The sequence below is a fragment of the Zootoca vivipara genome, chromosome 9 (assembly GCF_965207765.1).
Source record: "Zootoca vivipara chromosome 9, rZooViv2.hap1.1, whole genome shotgun sequence".
In the NCBI taxonomy this organism is placed as follows: Eukaryota; Metazoa; Chordata; class Lepidosauria; order Squamata; family Lacertidae; genus Zootoca; species Zootoca vivipara.
This window is the reverse complement of record NC_142592.1, coordinates 68,175,854-68,196,962: the sequence shown is the minus strand read 5'-3', so window position 1 is coordinate 68,196,962 and position 21,109 is coordinate 68,175,854. Positions and strand designations below refer to the sequence as shown.

The 21,109-nt window shown below is 50.5% G+C and overlaps 1 protein-coding gene across 1 annotated transcript in view; it reads left to right on the top strand.

Annotated features, from left to right (window-relative positions):
• IRF5 (interferon regulatory factor 5) overlaps positions 1-20,416 on the top strand; it is a 45,041-nt gene extending 24,625 nt beyond the window's left edge. The window contains exons 2-9 of the mRNA XM_060279262.2: positions 3,552-3,760; positions 5,962-6,151; positions 8,403-8,449; positions 9,798-9,831; positions 11,186-11,506; positions 12,937-13,326; positions 16,257-16,375; positions 18,666-20,416. Of these exons, the coding sequence (XP_060135245.1) occupies positions 3,587-3,760; positions 5,962-6,151; positions 8,403-8,449; positions 9,798-9,831; positions 11,186-11,506; positions 12,937-13,326; positions 16,257-16,375; positions 18,666-18,899 (1,509 nt within the window). The 5' untranslated portion in view covers positions 3,552-3,586 and the 3' untranslated portion in view covers positions 18,900-20,416. The remainder of the gene's footprint in view (positions 1-3,551; positions 3,761-5,961; positions 6,152-8,402; positions 8,450-9,797; positions 9,832-11,185; positions 11,507-12,936; positions 13,327-16,256; positions 16,376-18,665) is intronic.
• Positions 20,417-21,109: the final 693 nt, after the last annotated feature.

Sequence of the window (21,109 nt, the reverse complement as noted above, 5' to 3'; positions counted from 1 at the left end):
GCCTGGAGAAGAGAAGGTGAAGGGGTGATATGATAGCCATGTTCAAATATATAAAAGGATGTGATGTCATATAGAGGAGGGAGAAAGGTTGTTCTGCTGCTCCAGAGAAGCGGACACGGAGCAATGGATTCAAACTACAAGAAAGAAGATTCCACCCAAACATTAGGAAGAACAGTAAGAGCTGTTCGGCAGTGGAATTTGCTGCCAAGGAGTGTGGTGGAGTCTCCTTCTTTGGAGGTCTTTAAGCAGAGGCTTGACAGGCATATGTCAAGAATGCTTTGATGGTGTTTCCTGCTTGGCAGGGGGTTGGACTGGATGGCCCTTGTGGCCTCTTCCAACTCTATGATTCTATGTGTTTGCCTTGTGCATTTATGAACATATGATTTATATATATGAGACCTTAGAATTCCTATAACAGTGTTGTGGTGGAGGCTGAGTCCATGGCCGCTCTTATTCCTGACCCAAGCGGAAGGTTGGTGTCTCCGTTGCAGCTGGTGACTGTTGGGGATTTCCCTGTTTTCTGCTCGGCATTGTAGCTGTCACACCTGTGGAACCAGAACTGGGAGGTTGTGAGTCATCATCTGCGCAGATTAGAGTCATCCCTCATCTTAAAATGTGTGGCATGCCTTAGAAGCTTGCGAGGCCCCAGGCAGAGAGGAAAGGAGCTGTTTGGGGTGGCTGCTATTAAGAGAAATTTCAGGAACAGACTGGAAAGAGAAGTTGCTGAATTGGAACTAATTACCAAGCTTAAAACCATGGAGCCACCTGGGATGAATAGAGACATTGGATTCTTATCTCATTATGCATGATCAAGCTTTCTTTAGCACCTCAGCCCTTGTTTCCCCCCCCCCAGGACTAATTGCAGCCATCAGCAGCCGTTAACAGCCATCCACAGGTTTACCACTCCCATCAGCCCATCACCCATCCCCAACCACCCCCAACCACCCTCTGTATATATATATATAAGGGCCTGACACTTCCGTTTCCAGTGTATCTGAAGAAGTGTGCATGCACACGAAAGCTCATACCAAAATAAAAACTTAGTTGGTCTTTAAGGTGCTACTGAAGGAATTTTTTTATTTTGCTTCGACTCAGACCAACACGGCTACTTACCTGTAAAGAGAAGGATTGTCACCATCACTGTCTTGCCTGGGTAAGGTTGTTTTCTGGGCTTCCTCCTAAGAAGGATGCAGGCAAGTTCCCCGAACCAACACTTAACGGACTGGCTGCAAATAACAGGTTGGAGGAGATCAGGGGAAGCTGTTTCAGGGTGGAATTTTTGTGCTTCCCGGCCGGAGGATTTTGTAGGGTTTTAGGGCAGGCATTGAGGCTGCTGGTATAAACTGAAGTGTCCCAGATCAAAAGCAGAAATCTTGTTTTATCAACTCCCCTTTGATAGTGTTGTGGGTGATTTGGGGAGGTAAAGTTGGCTTCCGTATACCCAGTGGTTTTTTTCCCCTTTAAAAATGTTTTGGGGTATTCTCATTTTGACTCAAGAAAATCACCATTTTATAGTTCCAATCGGGGGAAATAAATATGAGACCTTTGGTACCTCTGGATGCGAACGGGATCCATTCCAGAGCCCCATTCGCATCCAGAGCAGTACACAACCTAAAGCGCCGAATCTGTGCATGATTGCTGCGTGAGTCGGCGCGTCTGCGCATGCGCGAATCGCCGAACCTGGAAGTAACTGTCCCGGCACTTCCAGGTTTGGTGCGTTCGTAACCTGTGATGTACGCAACCCACAGCGTAAATGGACAAAAGTACAAAGATTCACAAAATGTTTAGGTGTATGCGTACTCCTGTGTGTCCCGTCCCCCCAGAAAAAAGCACTGCGTATACCCACTGACATCACAGTCCACAGCCAATGGCAACAGCCAAAGAAGAAGCCGCAATGTCTGTCCCCCCCAACCTGGCAATTGTGGGGGCACCTCAGCAGTGATTTTTTTCATCATTTCTTATTTATTTCCCACCCAGCACACCCTTCACTGTAATTATTTGTGTGTGTTAATATTTATAATCATCAATGTTTAATTGTTATTTAATTATTGTTTTTACCTGTTATTTTTATCTGTAAGCTGCCTTGGTTCCCTGTCAAGGAAAAAGGCAGGGTATAATAATAATACAGTGGTTCCTCGCAAGACAAATTTAATTCGTTCCGCGAGTCAATTCATTTTGCGACAAATTCGTCTTGCCAATCGCGGTTTCCCATAGGAATGCATTGGAATTTCTTTTTTTGCCTATAGGAATGCATTAATTAAATTTCAATGCATTCCTATGGGAAACTGCGATTCACAAGACAAATTTTTCGCAAAACGAATTCGTCTTGCGACTCACCATCAGATCGCAAGACGCATTTGTCTTGTGAAAAAATTGTCTTGCAGGGCATTCGTCTTGCGAGGTACCACTGTAATAATAATAATAATAATAATAATAATAATAATAATAATGGTAATAATACTACAGTAGAATCTTGGTTCCCGAACTTAATTCGTTCCGGGAGTCCATTTGACAGAGTTTCCTGCAGCCAATCGGAAGCCTCGCTGGATGTTCGGCTTCCAAACAATCACTTCCGGTTTTTTATTGTTCGGGAGCCGGAACGTTCAGCTCCCAAGGTGTTCGGGAGCTGAGGTTCCACTGAACAATAATAATAATAATAATAATGATATCAACTTAAGTGGGTGTTATCTGTCTTGGAAGAAAAAGAATGGACACCACCGGGTAATAGAAAGACATCTATTTAGAAATATAATTTATTTTTATGTTGTAAAATTGATGCACCTCTTGATTGTAAAAGTAAAGCGGTTTACAAAAGGAAGAACACGAGGCGGGTCAATTATAAATGGAATGTAATTAATGAAATGTAATAGTGATGTTTATTTTTGTATTACTGTATTGTAACTATTGTATTTGTTTTATTACTGTGGAATTTCAAAAAAAAAGCATTTGTAAAAATTAAAATTAAAATAAATAATAATAAGTTGCATTACTGAAATAAATGCACTTTTCGACAATATTCTAATTTTCCGAGTTTCCCCTGTACACACAGGAGCTCAATCAAAACCTTCCAACGGATTGATATTGTGACAATGTTCTTTTACATAAAGTTTGTGTATGTCCCACTTTCTGGTAAATTTTTCACCTGTAGCGTCTCATAACCTTGCTGATAATCTAGCCAGTTCAGCGCACTCTCTTAATTTATTTTGCCGGTCTGATTTGGATGGGATAGCCTCTCCCTTCCAACCTTTTGCGATTAAAATTCTGGCAGCAACGGTAGCATCCATAAAGATTCTCCTGAACTTTTTTGGAACTCCGTTTCCCATAATTCCTAGCAGGAAGGCTTCAGGCTTTTCGGGGAAAGAGCATCTAAACGTTTTCTGAAGTTCGTCGTAGATCATTTCCCAAAACTGTCTGATCTTTTTACAGTTCCACCACATGTGCCTCCATGTGCCTTCCGCCCCCCGCATTGCAGCAATCTAACCATGAAGTCGCGAGTGCATTTGCCCTCGGAGGCCGTGCGCTTCCTGACCGATTCTGCCTTCTCCTTGCAGGTCGCCCGGCCGGTTGTCCCTCCAGTGACGACGCCATGAGTTCTCATCCCCGCCGTGTCCGCCTGAAGCCCTGGCTGGTGGCCCAAGTCAACAGCGGTCAGTACCCGGGACTCCGCTGGGTGGATGGCGAGAGGAAGCGCTTCTTCATCCCCTGGCGCCATGCCACCCGCCACATCCCCAGCCAGGACGACGAGAACACTATATTCAAGGTGCGTGAGGAGGGAGAGCTCTCTAGCTTGCCGGCTAAAATTCCCCGCTATATCCCACATAACAGTGCCTTTTTTTTTAAAAAAAAGGTAGGAATTAGGGCTGCAACCCTAACTTAGAGTGCTTCCCAAACTTGGGTCTTTAGCTGTTGTTGGACTACAACTCCCATCATTCCTGACCCCTGGATGATGGGAGTTGTAGTCCAAAAACAGCTGGAGACCAAAGTTTGGGAAACAGTGGGTTAGAATAGATAATCGGACTAGAAAACCAAACACCAGTTAATTTGTTACTTCATTTGTTCAAGTATTTATACAAAATACTGGAGACGCCAGGCGCCCTATTGGAAGAGACGCTTCTTCACCTCGCTCAGGAGGGATTTTTTCTTCCAAGATGGCACCTGCTTGGACATAGGCCTGCAGCGTGCCGTGTGGCAATGAGGAGCGCTTGGGCATTTCAAAAATGTTCTTTTCGATGTGGCGCTGAGGGGCCTGCAGGCAGGCAGCCCCTCAGAGGTTGTTGGGGTCTGCATGGTGCCTGGTGGAAGATGGAGCCTGGCAACAACATCTGGAGTGCACCAGGTTGGGTTATGAGGAACAGGAGGAGGGGTTTCTCCGGAGCGACTTCCATTTTGCAGGGTCCTCCCATGAAGGGGACTCACCTGGTAAGGTCCTCGCAGGGTGTAAAAAAAGGGGGGGGGAGTTTTTATTCTGTGCTGTTTTTAGAGATAGCTGAGGGAAGCTTTCATCCAATGGCTCTGTGCGATGTTGCCATTTAGATCTTGCTTTACCTTTTTATTGCAGAGTTGCTTTCTTTAAAATATTCACTTATATACACTTATATTTTTATTTATCTGCAACCCAGGCAGGTTGGAAAGGTAGCATGGATATTGTTTTTGAATATAAACAATACCAGGTTTTTTTTTGGGGGGGGGGAGTTTGAGTTGTGTGGTTTTGTTGTTTGGCACTTCATACACCTCTATAAATTCTTACTGCATTTTTTTAAAAGGAAAAATTAAAATTGCATTTTTAGAAAACGTATAAGCAAAATACGTTGACAGTTATAAATACATGAAGGAAAAAGCACATTAGCATACCTGTAGCGTGCATTAATATAACGATGGTGTCAAAATAAATGAAAATTGTTCACCGATAAGCATATTTACAGTTCGCTCCTCAGCATAGCTGCCAAGTTTTCCCTTTTCTCGCGAGGAAGCCTATTCAGCATAAGGGAAAATCCCTGTAAAAAAGGGATAACTTGGCAGCTATGCTCCTCAGACAAAATATCAGGGTGGTAGGCAAGCTGATTTACAAATACAAAAAGTGTAAAACGCCATAACAAAAATACAGTATGATGGTGTTAGATTGGGTTTTTTATACGGTGTTACTTTGATTAGAGTTTAATCATTTTTTAACGATCTTCTGTACAGGGTTTTTTTTGGCTTTCTGTATTTTATCTGTGTGGTTTTTAATTTGTCCCTGTCTGGGAAAAAGGTGAGATGTTAAATAATCATAATCATAATCCAAACAACACAGAAACACCATTAAAGGTAAAGGTAAAGGGACCCCTGACCATTAGGTCCAGTCGTGACCGACTCTGGGGTTGCGCGCTCATCTCGCATTATTGGCCGAGGGAGCCGGCGTATAGCTTCCAGGTCATGTGGCCAGCATGACAAAGCCGCTTCTGGCAAACCAGAGCAGCACATGGAAACGCCGTTTACCTTCCCGCTGTAGCGGTTCCTATTTATCTACTTGCATTTTGACGTGCTTTCGAACTGCTAGGTTGGCAGGAGCTGGGACTGAGCAACGGGAGCTCACCCCGTCACAGGGATTCGAATCGCCGACCTTCTGATCAGCAAGCGCTAGGCTCAGTGGTTTAACCCACAGCGCCACCTGGGTCCCAGAAACACCATTAACAACTATTAAATAGTGGGTAGACGACACAGCGATTCTTCAAGAAGCTCTTTATTCGGAAGCCAGAACAGGACCTCCTAAAGTTCCCTCCTAAAACAACTGTCAAGGACCCGAGGGAAAACTATATACACTAATACATAACAACAACTACAAATTATTGCTACTGATTCTGTCCCTGTTTCATGTGAGGATGTGTGAGGGTGGCACTGGATACCCGTTCTTAAAACGGGCGCTCTCAGGTGGTGGTGTTTTAAATCTCCCCTGCCCCGTGTCCCGTCCTGTCCTTTTCCCAGGCCTGGGCCAAAGAGACAGGCAAATACAACGAAGGCGTCGACGAGCCGGACCCCGCCAAGTGGAAGGCCAACCTGCGCTGTGCCCTCAACAAGAGCCGCGAGTTCAACCTGATTTACGACGGCACCAAGGACACCCCCATGCAGGCCTTCAAGATCTACGAGGTTTGCGATGCCCCACAGCCCAACGGAGGTACCAGCTGCCCTATGCGCGCTTGCAAACTCCCAACTTTCCTGCTGCTCCCTAAAAAGATCCATTTCCCTCTCCCCACCAGGGCGGGTGCTAGGTTTTTTTGCGCCCTAGGCGAAATCACCTTCTTCTCTCCCCCCCCCATTAATAAATAATAAATAATAAAATTAATTAATTAAAAAAAATAGAAAATAGAAAAAATTAAAAAGTAGGAAAAATAAAAATAAAATAAAAAACAGCTGAGAGGCACGGAGGAGGCAGCCCCAGGCTCACGCTCCCCACGCGCCTCCGGAGCTTCGTGCGGGGAGCGCGAGCCTGGGGCGGCCGCCTCCACTGCAGCTGTCAGCTGTTGAGCGGCTTCAGGCCGCTCTCCGGAGACACGCGCGCACCTCAGGATAGCGGCCTGAAGCTGCTCAACAGGTGACAGGCGCAGTGGAGGCGGCCCCAGGCAGCACCAGGGGGCGGCAGGCAGCGGCAGGCAGACTGGCCAGCGCCCCCTCCATTTTGGCGCCCTAGGCAGCTGCCTAGTTCGCCTAAATGGATGCGCCGGCCCTGCTCCCCACCCCTCCCCGAAGCCAAAGCAGGAAGCTGCCTGTCTGCTGGCTCCGGAAGACAGACAAAAACCCCACCACGCCCCTCTCTGCCCACCCCCTGGGAGCTGAATGTGATTCGGTGGGAGAAAGATTTGCCTGTGAGATGCTTGGCTGCTTTGCCCCCTTGCTATAGCTGGTCAAACAGGTCCGGCTGGCTTTTGAAGCCCTGGGGGAACCTGCTTGACCAGGGACAGCGGTGGGGACGAGCGTGTGCCCCGCAGATAACAACGCCGTGGTGTTTTTTCCTTCCATTCCTGGAGGTGTGAGTCAGGGATGGGCCATCTTAGTCATATCTGGCGCCGTAGTGCAAAGCTCCCTCCGGTGCCCCCCTCCTTCCGTTTCCCAGAGTTTTTTAGGGAGGATGGCGCTGCCGGCGGGGCTGGACAGGCCCGACTTAAGCATGTCGGGTGCCCTGGCGCCGTGGTGCGGAGGTCGCTCCGGCGCCCCCGCCCCGTTTCCTGCCGCAGCTGGTGGGCAGGCGCTGCGTGCAGCGAGGCACCCCCCTGGCAGCCCCATGCCCTGGCGCCCTGTGCCACCCAGCCTTCTCCTAGAGCCAGCCCTGGGGCTGGAGGAGGCAGGCAGCAGGGAAGAGGCGGAGGCTGGACATGGCGCCTCCCGGCTCAGCTGGCCGCTTCGTGCCGCGGTGGCCACGGTAGATGGAGGCTCCGGGCGCAGCGCTGCTTTGGCGCGGCATGGTGGAGGCGGGCAAGGGCGGCGAGCTGATGCCTGGAGGTGCCGCGCCCAGCCTCTGCCTCTTCCCTGGCGCCCTCCAGAACTTGGCGCCCTGGCACCCCGCGCCACTAGCCTCTATGGGTAAGACGCTCCTGGCTTCTAAGGCTGGGCAATATCCGGTTTTCAACATTGTGATACGGCTCACGCGGCAACTTGCTGATATGTCACGATATCTGGAATGTACATACATCGCCCAGCCCTACATAGCGAGCAAGCCCCCATATTGCTCCGGAGGGACATGGGGGCTTCCTTAAACTGCTCAGATGGGGGACATGATGCCAAGAGGCATTGGGGCTCGCTCAGCTGGGGGACGGAAGGTTCCCCCCCCCCAAGTTGAGCAGCTCAAGGAAGCCGCAATGCCCCTCAAAACTGCCCACCTGCCTTTGCCTGAGCGGGCGAGAGCATCTTGCATGGGGTATATTCCTTAGCGCCTAAATGACTTGAGGTGGCCCCTTGCGCCTGCTTCCTCGCCTCTCCAGTCGCCCCAACATCCTGCTAACGTGATCCGAGCCGCCCGCCTGGCACTCGAGTTTCTGACTCGTAAGTTTAAAACTCCTCTCTCTGCCTCCAAACTGCCCCAACTTCTGGAGGGGAGAACCCTTCAGCAAAATTCGTTTTCTGCAGTCGCTATGAATTTGTGGAAGATGAGTAACAGGTCTCCCAGTCTCCCCTCCTTCTGTCTCACATGCACACATGATTTGCAAAAGTCGCCCAGATACTGCCATAGTTTTGAGAGTCATTCGTGGGTGACATTGCCCATGAAGAGCAACACAACTCCCTTCCTCTCCTCACAACCCCTTGTGCTGTAAACCTTTCTGTGTTTTCATTTGGGACGGGTGGGGAGGATAATTCAGGTAGGGGGACACATAAAGCGCAAGAAAGAGGCTCTGGGGAACATATAACATTTCCTCCCTCCCCCTGGCCTTCAGAGTCTTTCGCTGGAGATGAGAACGTCGGTTGTGAAGAAGAGGAGGAGGTAAGGAAGAACAACTTACTCGCTTTCTCTTTCTGATCATTTTTCACCCTTGGGGGAAATTGCAGGCGTTGGCATGTGGTAGTTAGGACCTCTGCTGATGATCTAGCACAGGCACCCCCAAACTTCGGCCCTCCAGATGTTTGGGACTACAGTTCCCATCATCCCTGACCACTGGTCCTGTTAGCTAGGGATCATGGGAGTTGTAGGCCAAAACATCTGGAGGGCCGCAGTTTGGGGATGCCTGATCTAGCAGATGGAAGGAAATGCTTTGCTGCCCAGAATTGTGAAGTTTGCGTGGATTTTTTTTATTTTATTTTTCAAAGGGCAGTGTCCCTCCGGTCCCCTCAGTTCCGCATTCCTGCGTTCTGCAGATAAGGGTTTTTTCTCACCTCTGAGCAAATAACCTTGCATGTGGGAGGCTGGACAGCCAACAGCCCTTCTGGCTTTTTTGCTGGAGGTGATGGGAATTGGAGACCCACAACATCGAGAGGGGAGGCCCCTGCTGGGCTGGGTTTCCAGATTCGAGGTACCTCCTTGTCCAACATCCTACTTTCTAAGAGACCCACAAGCAGGATATCTGGATGGACACTTCTCAAGTTTCTGCAACTCTGCTTACCACCATTGTTCTTGGCATTGTCCAGGCTCCTTCTGCACTTTGAATGCTGCAGAGGTGGGCGGAGATATTCCCAGCAGTTTCCTAGCCATCCCCTCCCAGGCTCCAAAGGCTTGTTTGGACACTGATTTATCCCGACACTCCGTTTAATTTGCCTTTGCATGTTTTCCAGGCTGTGCTTTTATTACCTTTAGGGCTATGTTATTGTTTTTATATTGTACGCAATGTGTATATACATACACAGAGAGAGAGGGGGAGAGATTTATAAATGCTTTTCTTCCTATATAAATAAAAACGCAAGGCTGTCGTCACGCAGCTCTCGTTAGAGGATTTGTAGTGCCTCCTCGCAGTCCTGGATTTGCATGACGATAAACCCAAGAGGCCCAGCAAAGTGAGCTCAGTAGTTTGTAGACTTCCAGACTTGTAAGGGACCCCCGAGGGTCATCTAGCCCAACCCCCTGGAATGCAGTAATCTCAGCTAAAGAGTCCCTCTCAAGGAAGGGACAGAGCAGCAGGCAGGGTGACAAGCAGGGACACAGCCTCTAGTGAGAAATTCCAGACTAAGCCCACTACCACTGCTGCCTGTCTTTCCAGCTCTGGAACAGGGGGGGGGGGGTTCCGACTGGGGTGCAAGGGGAGGTTAGTGCTGCTTCCTGGGGGTGCCCAGGGTGTCTTCAAACAGGGGTGCTCAAGGTCTTTCCCCGCCACCACTAACACCGATTGCTTGATTTGTAGTTGCAGAAGATGATGCCCACGCTACAAATTGCAGGTGAGTGCCAGAGTGCCGGAGGGGGAGGGGAGCTGGGGGGGGGGGACATGGGGATCATTAACCCAGTTGGGTGACGCTTTACTCTTGCACACGCCTACTGGTCATTTTCAACATTACCATCTCAAGAAACATCCAGAAATTCTTGCACTGCATAGGAGAGCTTACAAGCCATGAGTAGGCCCTATTATTTATTGCACTGCGTTTACATCTCACCTTCAAGAAGTAGTAATAATAATAGTACAGTGGTGCCTCACTAGACGAATTTAATTTGTTCCACGGGTCTTTTATTATAACGAAAAATTCGTCTAGCGAATCCCATAGGAATGCATCGAAATTTTTTTGAAATTTTTTTTGCCCATAGGAACGCATTAATTGAATTTCAATGCATTCCTATGGGAAACCGTGATTCGCTAGACAAATTTTTCATAAAAGAAATTCGTCTAGCGAGGCAACCTCCGCTCGAAAAATCCTTTCGTTAAGCGGAAATTTCGTTAAGCAGGGCATTCATTAAGCAAGGCACCACTGTAATAACAATTATTATTATTATTATTAATTTACTCATAACCCACCCAACTCGCCAGGCCTCCCCAGGCACTCTGGGCAGCTTCCAACAGGATATTAAAAACATAATAAAACATCAAAAACTTCCCCAAACAGGGCTGCCTTCAGATGTCTTCTAAAAGTCAGGTAGTTGTTTATTTCCTTGACATCTGATGGGAGGGTGCCACCTCCGAGAAGGCCCTCTGCCTGGTTCCCTGTAACCTCACTTCTCGCAGGGAGGGAACTACCAGAAGGCCCTTGGAGCTGGACCTCAGTGTCCAGGCTGAATGATGGGGGTGGAGACGCTCCTTCAGGTCTACTGGGCCGAGGCCGTTTAGGGCTTTAGAAGTCACCACCACTTTGAATTGTGCTTGGAAACGTACTGGGAGCTCAAGCCAGTGTGAATAGTTTTCTTCCTCCCTTTATTGCCCTTACTACAACCTTGTGCGGTAGGCTAGGATGAGAGTGAGTGCCTTACTTGGATAGAGCCCCGTGTTCTCACTGCAAAGCATCCAGGAGCAGGAGCAGACTATCTGAGCAGTCAAGAACCTTACATTCCAGCAGCAGTGCCCATCCCACCTAATTCCACCTAAACATTAGAAAGAACTTCCTGACAGTAAGAGCTGTCAGGCAGTGGAATTTGCTACCAAGGAGTGTGGGGGAGTCTCCTTCTTTGGAGGTCTTTAAGCAGAGGCTTAACAGGCGTATGTCAAGAATGCTTTGATGGTGTTTCCTGCTCGGCAGGGAGTTGGACTGGATGGCCCTCGAGATCCCTTCCTAACATTTCATACGTGGTTGGCTCTCGTTTCCGCAGATCCGTCCCACGGCGCGGAGCCCCTGCCCCCCTACCCGTGGCTGAAGCAGGAGGCCTTGTACCCAGGCGCTTGCGCCAACGGATCCTTCCCCCACGTGGCGCGCATGAACGTTCCCCCTCCGCCTCCGCCCGTCGGCGCTTTTGCGGTTGGCGGGGAGCCCGCGGCGCCCAACTTTGCCGAACCGGCCAGAGGGATGCCCCTTGTTCCAGGAGATGTCCCCATGTCGGCGGACCTGGAGCCCCTGCGCCCGGGGGGCTGCCCGGTGGCGCCCATGGAGCAGTTCATCCCGGATTTGCTGATCAGCCCCCACATGCTGCCACGTAAGGATCCGTCCTGCGGTGGGGAGGAAGCAGGAGGGCGGGCGGGAATTGCGAAATCCTTTGGGAAGGGGAAATAGCAGCGGCGGCTGATGTAGTGCTACGATTAGGGCAGGCCTGTCCAAAGTCCGTTTCGGGGGCCTAATCCGGCCCACTGGTCGGTTTAATCCAGCCCCTGTGGCAGTTTCTTTCCTGGGGTAAAATCGCCCCCAAAGCTCAACAGTTCAACAACTTGAATCCTATAAAAAAAGCTCAACAACTTGGGGGTAAAATTGTAAAAAAAAGTTCACCAACTTCAATCCTAAAAAAAAGGTCAATACGCATGTTAACTTCATCAAATCTGGCCCTCTCTGAAAAAAGTTTGGGCACCTCTAGATTAGGGGCTGGAAGGGAATCCACTGGGTGGAGCTGCCATCTTGTTTCCTTATATTTCTCCCTCTTTGGTTTCAAGAGTGCTTCCTCCTCGTACAATTTCCGTGATGCGCTCGATGGCGCCGCGGATGTTTAGAACCCCTCCAACGTTTGCAAAGCACTTCTCTGTGCCTTCTCTTACGGCAAACCCAGTGTTATTATCCCCATAGCACCGGAGGGAAAGCTTAGGCCCAGGGCTCTCTCCCACAGGAGGCAGTGAGGGTCACCAACTTGGAAGGCTTTCAAAGAGGGCTGGGCAAATTCACGGAGGGGGAGATGGCCCTCGATGTAGTAAATGCTTCTGAATCCCAGTTGCTGGAAACCACAGGAGGGGAGAGGGCTCTGGGGCTCTGGTCTTGCTTGTGGCTTCCCCACAAGGGGCACCTGTTTGGCTCATGTGAGATCAGGATGCTGGGCTATATGTGCCATAGGTCTCATCCAGCAAGCTCTGCTCATGTTTTGGTAGGTTGGTGGCTGAGGCGAAATTCAAACTTGGGGGGCTTCCCAGCCCTCGCACCCAGCCGCTCTACGCTCCGCCTGCTCTCAAGAGGAGGGTGCCGGTTGTAGTTTTACGGAAACTGTGATTCTTTGAAATGAATAAATGGGACCTGTAGTCTTCCATATGCTGTTGGGCTCCAACTTCCACCAATCAGTCCTGACTGCTGGCCGTGCTGGCTGGGGCTGATGGGAGCTGGAGTCCAACACTGTTAAGGATGATAGGAGCTGGAGTCCATGGCCGTTAGGGATGATGGGAGCTGGAGTCCAAGGCCGTTAGGGATGATGGGAGCTGGAGTCCAAGGCCATTAGGGATGATGGGAGCTGGAGTCCAAGGCCATTAGGGATGATGGGAGCTGGAGTCCAAGGCCATTAGGGATGATGGGAGCTGGAGTCCAAGGCCGTTAGGGATGATGGGAACTGGAGTCCAAGGCTGCATGTAGGACCTGTGCTTTCTACAAGAGTCGTTACAATGACTAAACAGGGCCCTCCTGCTGCTTTTCCCCTCCCCCTCCGCCTTCCCGCAGTGACCGACTTGGAGATCAAGTTCCAGTACCGCGGCCGCTCGGTGGGCTCCCTGACCATCAGCAACCCCCACGGCTGCCGCCTCTTCTACAGCAACCTGAAGCCCACCCAGGAGCAAGTGGAGCTCTTTGGGCCCCTGACCCTGGAGCAGGTGCGCTTCCCCAGCGCGGAGGGCGTCCCCAACGAGAAGCAGCGCTTCTACACCCACCAGCTGCTGGACGTCTTGGACCGGGGCCTCATCCTGGAGCTGCAGGGCCAGGACATCTACGCCATCCGCCTCTGCCAGTGCAAGGTCTTCTGGACGGGGCCCTGCGCCGGGGAGCTGGCGGGGCCCAACCCCATCGAGCGCGAGAAGAAGATAAAGCTCTTCAGCCTGGAGAGTTTCCTCAACGGTGAGGGATAGGGCCCCCTGCCCAAGGAGCCACGGGGCCCCAGCCTCCCTCTGATGCCAGGGGCCACATGGTCGCAATGGAGGGGGGAGGGCAAAGGCAGGCGCCTGGTGGAATGGGAATGGTTCTCTTCACATGCTCAGAAGCAGCATTCTCCAGCCACCCCACAGGGCCAAGCAGATGCGCAGAGGAAGAGGGTCCAGAGAACTGGCAGAAATCTCTGGGAATTCAGGTCTTGGGGGGGGGGGGGGGAGAGTGAGGCCACTTTTCTCCCCAGTACAGAACAACCTCACAGGGTCATTGTGAGGATGAAACGGGGAGAAACTATGCAAGGCACCCTGAGCTCTTTGGGGGGGGGTAAGGTGGGGTGCCAATGTTGTTGGCACCTGTCTGTCTTGAGAGACAATGGGGTGCGCCTCCATTGTGAGGTCAAACCGCTGGAGAATCATGCACAGGCCTCGGTCCTGTATACCTGAAGGAGCGTCTCCACCTCCATCATTCTGCCTGGACACTGAGGTCCAGCGCCGAGGGCCTTCTGCCAGTTCCCTCGTTGCGAGAAGCCAAGTTGCAGGGAACCAGGCAGAGGGCCTTCTCGGTGGTGGCGCCTGCCCTGTGGAACGCCCTCCCATTGTTACCATTTATAAGTTACAAATCTAAATAAGGATGACGATGATAATAATAATAGTTACAGGTAGGTAGCCGTGTTGGTCTGACGTAGTCGGAACAAAATAAAAAAATTCCTTCCAGTAGCACGTTAGAGACCAACTAAGTTTGCCATTGGTATGAGATTTCATGTGCATGCACACTTCTTCAGATACACTGAAACAGAATTCACCAGACCCTTAGATATAGTGAGAGGGTGGGGAGGGGTATTACTCAGAAGGGTGGTGGGAATGGGTGATTGGCTGATAGGTGTGGTAAACCTGTGGACGACTGTTAACGACTGCAATTGGTCTTACAGGAAAAAGCAAGGGGTGAGTTGGCTAAAAATAGCTTTATCGTTTATAATGAGATAATAATCCAATGTCTCTATTCATGATATGATAAATGGCCTCGGTCCAGTATACCTGAAGGAGCGTCTCCCCCCCCCCATCGTTCTGCCCGGACACTGAGGTCCAGCACCGAGGGCCTTCTGGCGGTTCCCTCCCTGCGAGAAGCCAAGTTGCAGGGAACAAGGCAGAGGGCCTTCTTGGTAGTGGCGCCCGCCCTGTGGAACGCCCTCCCACCAGATGTCAAAGAGAAAAACAGCTACCAGATTTTTAGAAGACATCTGAAGGCAGCCCTGTTTAGGGAGGCTTTTAATGTTTAATAGATTATTTTATTTCATTTTTCTGTTGGAAGCCGCCCAGAGTGGCTGGGGAAATCCAGCCAGATGGGCAGGGTATAAATAATAAATTATTATTATTATTATTATTATTATTATTATTATTATTATTATTATTATTATAAAATTCTTTCAGTAGCACCTTAAAGACCAACTAAATTTTTATTTTGGTATGAGCTTTTGTGTACATGCACACTTTTTCAGATATATGAAACTGTTAACGGAAATTGCTCTTTGTTGTTGTCGTTTAGTCGTGTCCGACTCTTTGTTACCCCATGGACCATAGCACGCCAGGCACTCCTGTCTTCCACTGCCTCCCACAGTTTGGTCAAACTCATGTTCGTAGCTTCGAGAACACTGTCCAACCATCTCGTCCTCTGTCGTCCCCTTCTCCTTGTGCCCTCAATCTTTCCCAACATCAGGGTCTTTTCCAAGGATTCTTCTCTTCTCATGAGGTGGCCAAAGTATTGGAGCCTCAGCTTCACGATCTGTCCTTCCAGTGAGCACTCAGGGCTGATTTCCTTCAGAATGGATAGGTTTGATCTTCTTGCAGTCCATGGGACTCTCAAGAGTCTCCTCCAGCACCATAATTCAAAAGCATCAATTCTTCGGCGATCAGCCTTCTTTATGGTCCAGCTCTCACTTCCATACATCACTACTGGGAAAACCATAGCTTTAACTATACGGACCTTTGGACTGACTACTGCCAGAAGCAGGATGCTGGGCTTGGGGTGCCTTTGGTCCAGCTCTTCTGCTGGGGAGGGGAAACTGCATCATCCGTGCCAACCTGTTCTCGCTTCAGGATGCTCACAGCCATCCTGCTCTGATTGTCTCTCCTCTCCTTCCACTTTCTGGTTCCCTGTTCCCTCCTTTCTCCTCCAATGGGCTGCCAGTACTCCCTGGCCCTTCCCATTTCTTTTTTTCTTTCTTTTAAATTCAGGTAGGTAGCTGTGTTGGTCTGACGCAGGAGAAATATATTTTAAAAATAAAAACATTCCTTCCAGTAGCACCTTAAGAGACCAACTAAGTTTGTCATTGGTATGAGCTTTTGTGTGCATGCACACTTCTTCAGATACAGTGGGACCTCGACTTACGAACTACTCGACATCCGACGTTTTTGACTTACGAGCGGAAAAAGTGGATAACCTGTTCGCGGATGTGGTTTCCTCGGTTTACGAATTTTTTAGTTTCCCATGCATTCCTATGGGAAACCACTTTTCCTATGGGAAACTCGACTTACGAAGTTTTCGGCCTACGAGTGTGCATTCGGAATGGATTAAATTCGTAAGTCGAGGTCCCACTGTACACTGAAACAGAAGTCACCAGACCCTGATATATAGCAAGAGGGTGGGGAGGGGTATTACTCCCTCCTTGTGATGGGTGTGGGTGGTTGATGACTGATAGCTGTTGACGACTGTTAACGACTGCAATTGGTCTTGCAGGAAAAAGCAAGGGGTGAGATGGCTAAAGATAGCTTTATCATGTATAATGAGATAAGAATCCAATGTCTCTATTCAGACCAGGTCTCTCCATGGTTTCAAGTTTGGCAATAAGTTGTAATTCAGCAACTTTCTTTTAAATATTTCTCGTTCCCGTCCTCTCTCCATAGGACTTATCATGTTCCAGAAGGGCCAGAGCACCACGCCACCCCCCTACGAGATTTTCTTCTGCTTCGGAGAGGAGTGGCCAGACCAGAAGCCTAAAGAGAAGAAGTTGATCACAGTCCAGGTAAGAGGTGGGGCGGTGTTTGTGTCAGTAATCTTCCTCCGCCCACATAAATCAGGAGGGACATGTCCCCAGGAAACAGTTTTAAGCAGAGCTTGGTGTCAGGCGGTAGAGGAAACAACCCCCACGGCAGGTTGCCAGGAACGGATAAGAAAAGGAAACGTCCTTGCTATCTGCTTATTATTCAATTTTTACAGAGAGAGGCTTGGAACGCAGCCTCTTGGAATAATGGCATGGTCCCAAGTGACTCTCCACCCCTTTTTTCTCCCACTTCCTTATTGATCCTGAGCTAATAATAATAATAATAATAATAATAATAATAATAATAATTTATTATTTATACCCCACCCATCTGGCTGGGTTCTTACCTTCCAAGTCCCGGACTGCAGAATCCGGGACCGGCAGCCGTGTGACACCGGACGTTGCGTAGACATAACTTCCGGTGTTGTTTTGCCCATCTATGGGCACCAAAAATGGCCGCCGCTGCGTCTATGCACTTCCGGACATGCGTAGATGCGACTTTTGAAGCCAGCGGTGGCCATTTTTGGTGCCCATAGAAGGGCAAATCAGAAAGAAAAAAATGGCCGCCGGCAGGAGAAAATAACGGAGAAAAACGGGAGACGAAGTGATACGGGGGACCACCGGGAAAGGGTAAGTAAAAACGTGGGCTTCCCAGGGGAAACGGGGTACTTGGCAGCTATGGCTGGGTTTCCAACAGAAAAATGAAATAAAATAATCTATTAAACATTAAAAGCCTCCCTAAACAGGGCTGCCTTCAGATGTCTTCTAAAAATCTGGTAGCTGTTTTTCTCTTTGACACCTGATGGGAGGGCGCCACCACCGAGAAGGCCCTCTGCCTGGTTCCCTGCAACTTGGCTTCTCGCAACGAGGGAACTGCCAGAAGGCCCTCGGAGGTGGACCTCAGTGTCCGGGCAGAACGATGGGGGTAGAGACGCCCCTTTGCTCTCCTACTTTCAAGGCTCTCCTGGTTCTGGGAGAAGGAGCTTCTAGCAGAGCCGAATTTCGGTTTGAAGAGGCCCTAAGCTACTGAAAGTAATGGGGCCCTTTATATGTCCACCTGTCCTTTGCCAACAACAAATTGCAGCTGTTTTTTTGTGTTGAATATGTGCTGTGTGGTAATTTATGGACAAAATGTAATAATAATAGGAATAGTAATAGGAATAATAATTATTTATACCCCGCCCATCTGGCTGGGTTTCCCCAGCCATTCTGGGCGGCTTCCAACAGAACATTAAAATACAATAATCTATTAAACATTAAAAGCTTCCCTAAACAGGGCTGCCTTCAGATGTCCTCTAAAAGTCTGGCAGTTGTTTTTCTTGTTGTTGTTCTTTAGTCGGTATTTCATCGCTTTTCCATCTTTGGGCTAGTAAAATCCTAGCCACCGTTGTAGCATACATAGAGGTTTTTTTCTTCTCTTTTGGCATATCTTGACCTGAAATGCCTAGCAAAAAAAAAGCTTCTGGTCTTTTGACAAAGGTTATCTTAAAACATTCTTTTCCTTTTGTTATAGATCATTTCCCAATAATTTTTACAGTGGTACCTTGTTTTGAGTCTGGGATCCGTTCTGGAGCCCCGGACACTCGACGAAAAGGACGCTAGAGAAAGCGCCGCTCTGAAGAGCAGTTTGCACTTCTGCGCATGCGCGAGCGGCAAACCCGGACTTATACAGAGGTGCCACTGTAATTATTTTACCACTAGTCTCATTCAGCCCGTTAAGAAAACGGGTGCTAGAGGTGCGACGGGGCCGCGGCCTTCCCTCCCTTTCTGCGCTCGGCCGTGGGGGGCGCCGGGGACGCAATTAAGCAAAGCACTCTCCCGTCGTGTCCCACGGCCGAGCGCAGAGAGGGAGGGAAGGCCGCGGCCCCGCCGCTCCTCCCATGGGCCAGGTAGGGTTGTCAGGAGAAGGCGGCGGCGGACCAAGATGGCGGTATCGGGTTCCGGGGCCGCGATGGCGACAGGAGCCGGACCGGGCTTCCGCCACCGCGGCCCCGGAGCCCGATGCCGCCATCTTGGTCCGCCGCTGCAGGGGAACGGGAGGCAGAGGGTTGAGGGGGGGAGAGAATGCGCACGTGTGCGTGTGTACGTCCCGCCTCTTTGTCCAGTCCCTGTGTCCGTGGGACACATGCGCATTACCGCGGACAAAGGGACACAGGGAATCTGGACGCAGAGACACAGGGACTTTATTATATAGGATTCCACCACATAGGAAAGTGAGGCTGCTCTGCTTTTCCACCTGTGCATGAAATGACAGAACCCTTTCCCTTCGCAGGTGGTGCCAGTAGCTGCGCGTCTCCTGTTGGAAATGTTCTCCGGGGAGCTGTGCTGGTCAGCCGACAGCGTCCGCCTTCAGATCTCCCACCCGGATCTCAAGGACAAGATGGTGGAACAGTTCAAGGAGCTGCACCAGCTCTGGCAGACGCAGCAGAGCGTCCAAGTCCAGAGCCTGCAGCTGGCCGGGCCCGAGAGCTGGCCCATGCAGACCAGCACCACAAATAGCATGTAGCCATGAGGGGGGACTGGGCACCTCGCCACCCCTGGGCTATGGCACAGGCCCCGGCTCCAGGGGAGTCGGGATGCCACTTTGCTAGTGGGCAGCTGATGCAGAACCACGGGGACTTGCAAGCTCGGAGGCCTCCCCAGTTAAGAGCCGGACTTCAGCCTTTCACTGAGCCGAGAGAAGCCGCAGCAGTTCTTTGCAGGATAAGGGCCTTCTCCCGATTGCTGCAAAAACTAGCGAGCTGTCGAATGGAAGGGGTGCGGGGAGAGGGCCGCAAGGGACTTGGGGGGCAAGAGCAGGCCTTGCGTCAGCGATGAGGGAAGTCTGTTGAGCTTGGTTGCAGCAGGTAGCATTTCTTAAGCATAAGTGCTGTAGCATGGAAGGGAAGGCCAGTACTCCCACCTTCTAGGAGAGCCCCTGCTAAGGCCTGGAGCAGGGCACAAATGGGAGGGACCCCCAAGGGTCCTCTAGACCAACCCTCTGCAATACAGCAACCACAGAGAACCACGCGCTGCTGTTGGGCCTCAGCTCCCAAAAGGCCGAAGCTGGAGGCTGCTCTGTGCCCCCTTCCCCCACTAGGTTGCATGGGTTGGGGCCAGACCTGCCCTGCTTGGTGTAGGCAAGCAGAAGAGGGAGTCTCTCCTCCGAGGAGCACCCTTTGCCAAGTTTGAGACACTCCGCCAGCTCTTGGCACCGGAATTCTTGACTTTCTATTTGCAAGAGTGGGCAGTTTCCAGTCCCCGTGGCTGCGAAGAGATGCTTGTAAGCAGGCGTGCAATGCCTTTGGAGCTCCAACGAGCCAAGGAAATTACCTGAAACGGGTTCTTTGTTGGCAAGAAGGCATCGCCACATCTCCCCTCAGCCTAACAGAACCAAGAATGCAGACATGGGTGTAGGTTTTGCACAATCTCAACAGGTAGTGGAAACTAAGCTTCTCCTGGGCAGGAAACCTCTGTGTGCAAGAGGGTATTAGCCAGCCTTTGGGGAAGGAAATATGCCTTTTTCTTTGTGTTTTGGAAGCCTGCCGTTTGTACAGGGGTGGGGATTGGGGTTTTGTACATGCCAAAGCTTTGCAGGAACAGAACGTGCTTCCAGAAAGCAGTATCTATGACCGCAAAGGTGCTTGAACCCAGAGGGAGAGTGATGGGATTCAGGGTCTCCTCTACAGCTTTTTACTCCAGCCCCCTCCCTGCCAAAATCAAAATCCATGCAGGTCACAGAACTTGGCTTTCCTTGGCAAAGCGGAAGGAAACAGTGGGGAGAGGGGTGGAAGGGAAGAACCCATTCCATGGGGAAGGCCTGAAAGGAGCCGGCGACTCCTTGCATTTGCCGACCTGCCCCACTGAATCCACCAAGGTATTTAGTTTCCTGCTGCTCCCTCTCCCTCCGCCTTGGCGAGTCAGACAAGAACGGGAGGGGTGTGTTGCGGTTTGCCACTGCCAAACTGCCGTGTTACGTGGCCTCTGCCCGTCAGCTGGGGGGCAGCGTGACCTCTGCCTGTGAAATAAACATGTTTACTCCAATCTGCAATGGCTGATGAGTACTTGAGATGCCGCGGGAAACTCGAGAGCTCTGCCAGGACACCTGCTGCCGCCTCCTGCAATTCCGTGTCCATCGCAAGGGAGAGGGGAGGGCGGCTGAGGTGGGGCGGCAGAAAATAACCACTGCAGGAATGGTCCCTGGATACAGCTTGGTTGCGATGGAAGCTGGCACAGTCTGCACTGAAGCATGGTGCTAAACACAAACCAAGAATGTGATCTTTTGATAGGACAAGGTTCGGGTTAATAGAGCCAGAGCTGGGAGTGTTGATGGGGAGAGCAGGGATAAGGCCTTTAAGGAGATAGAATCATAGTATTGCAAAGGACACCCGAGGGTCATCTAGTCCAACCCCCTTGCAATGCAGGAATCTCAACTAGAGCACCCCTGACAGATGGCCATCCAACCTCTGCTTTAAAAGCTCCAAGGAAGGAGTTGATTCCACTGTCAAACACTTTTCTTGCTGCTGAAGTTTAGCCGGAATCTCCTTTCTTGTGACTGGAAGCCATGGGTTTGAGTTCTGCCCTCCAGAGCAGCAGAAAACAAGCTTGCCCTCTCTTCCACGTGGCAGCCCTTGGTTGTCTGCTCTGGTTCGCCAGAAGCGGCTTTGTCATGCTGGCCACATGACCCGGAAGCTGAACGCCGGCTCGCTCGGCCAATAACGCGAGATGAGCGGTGCA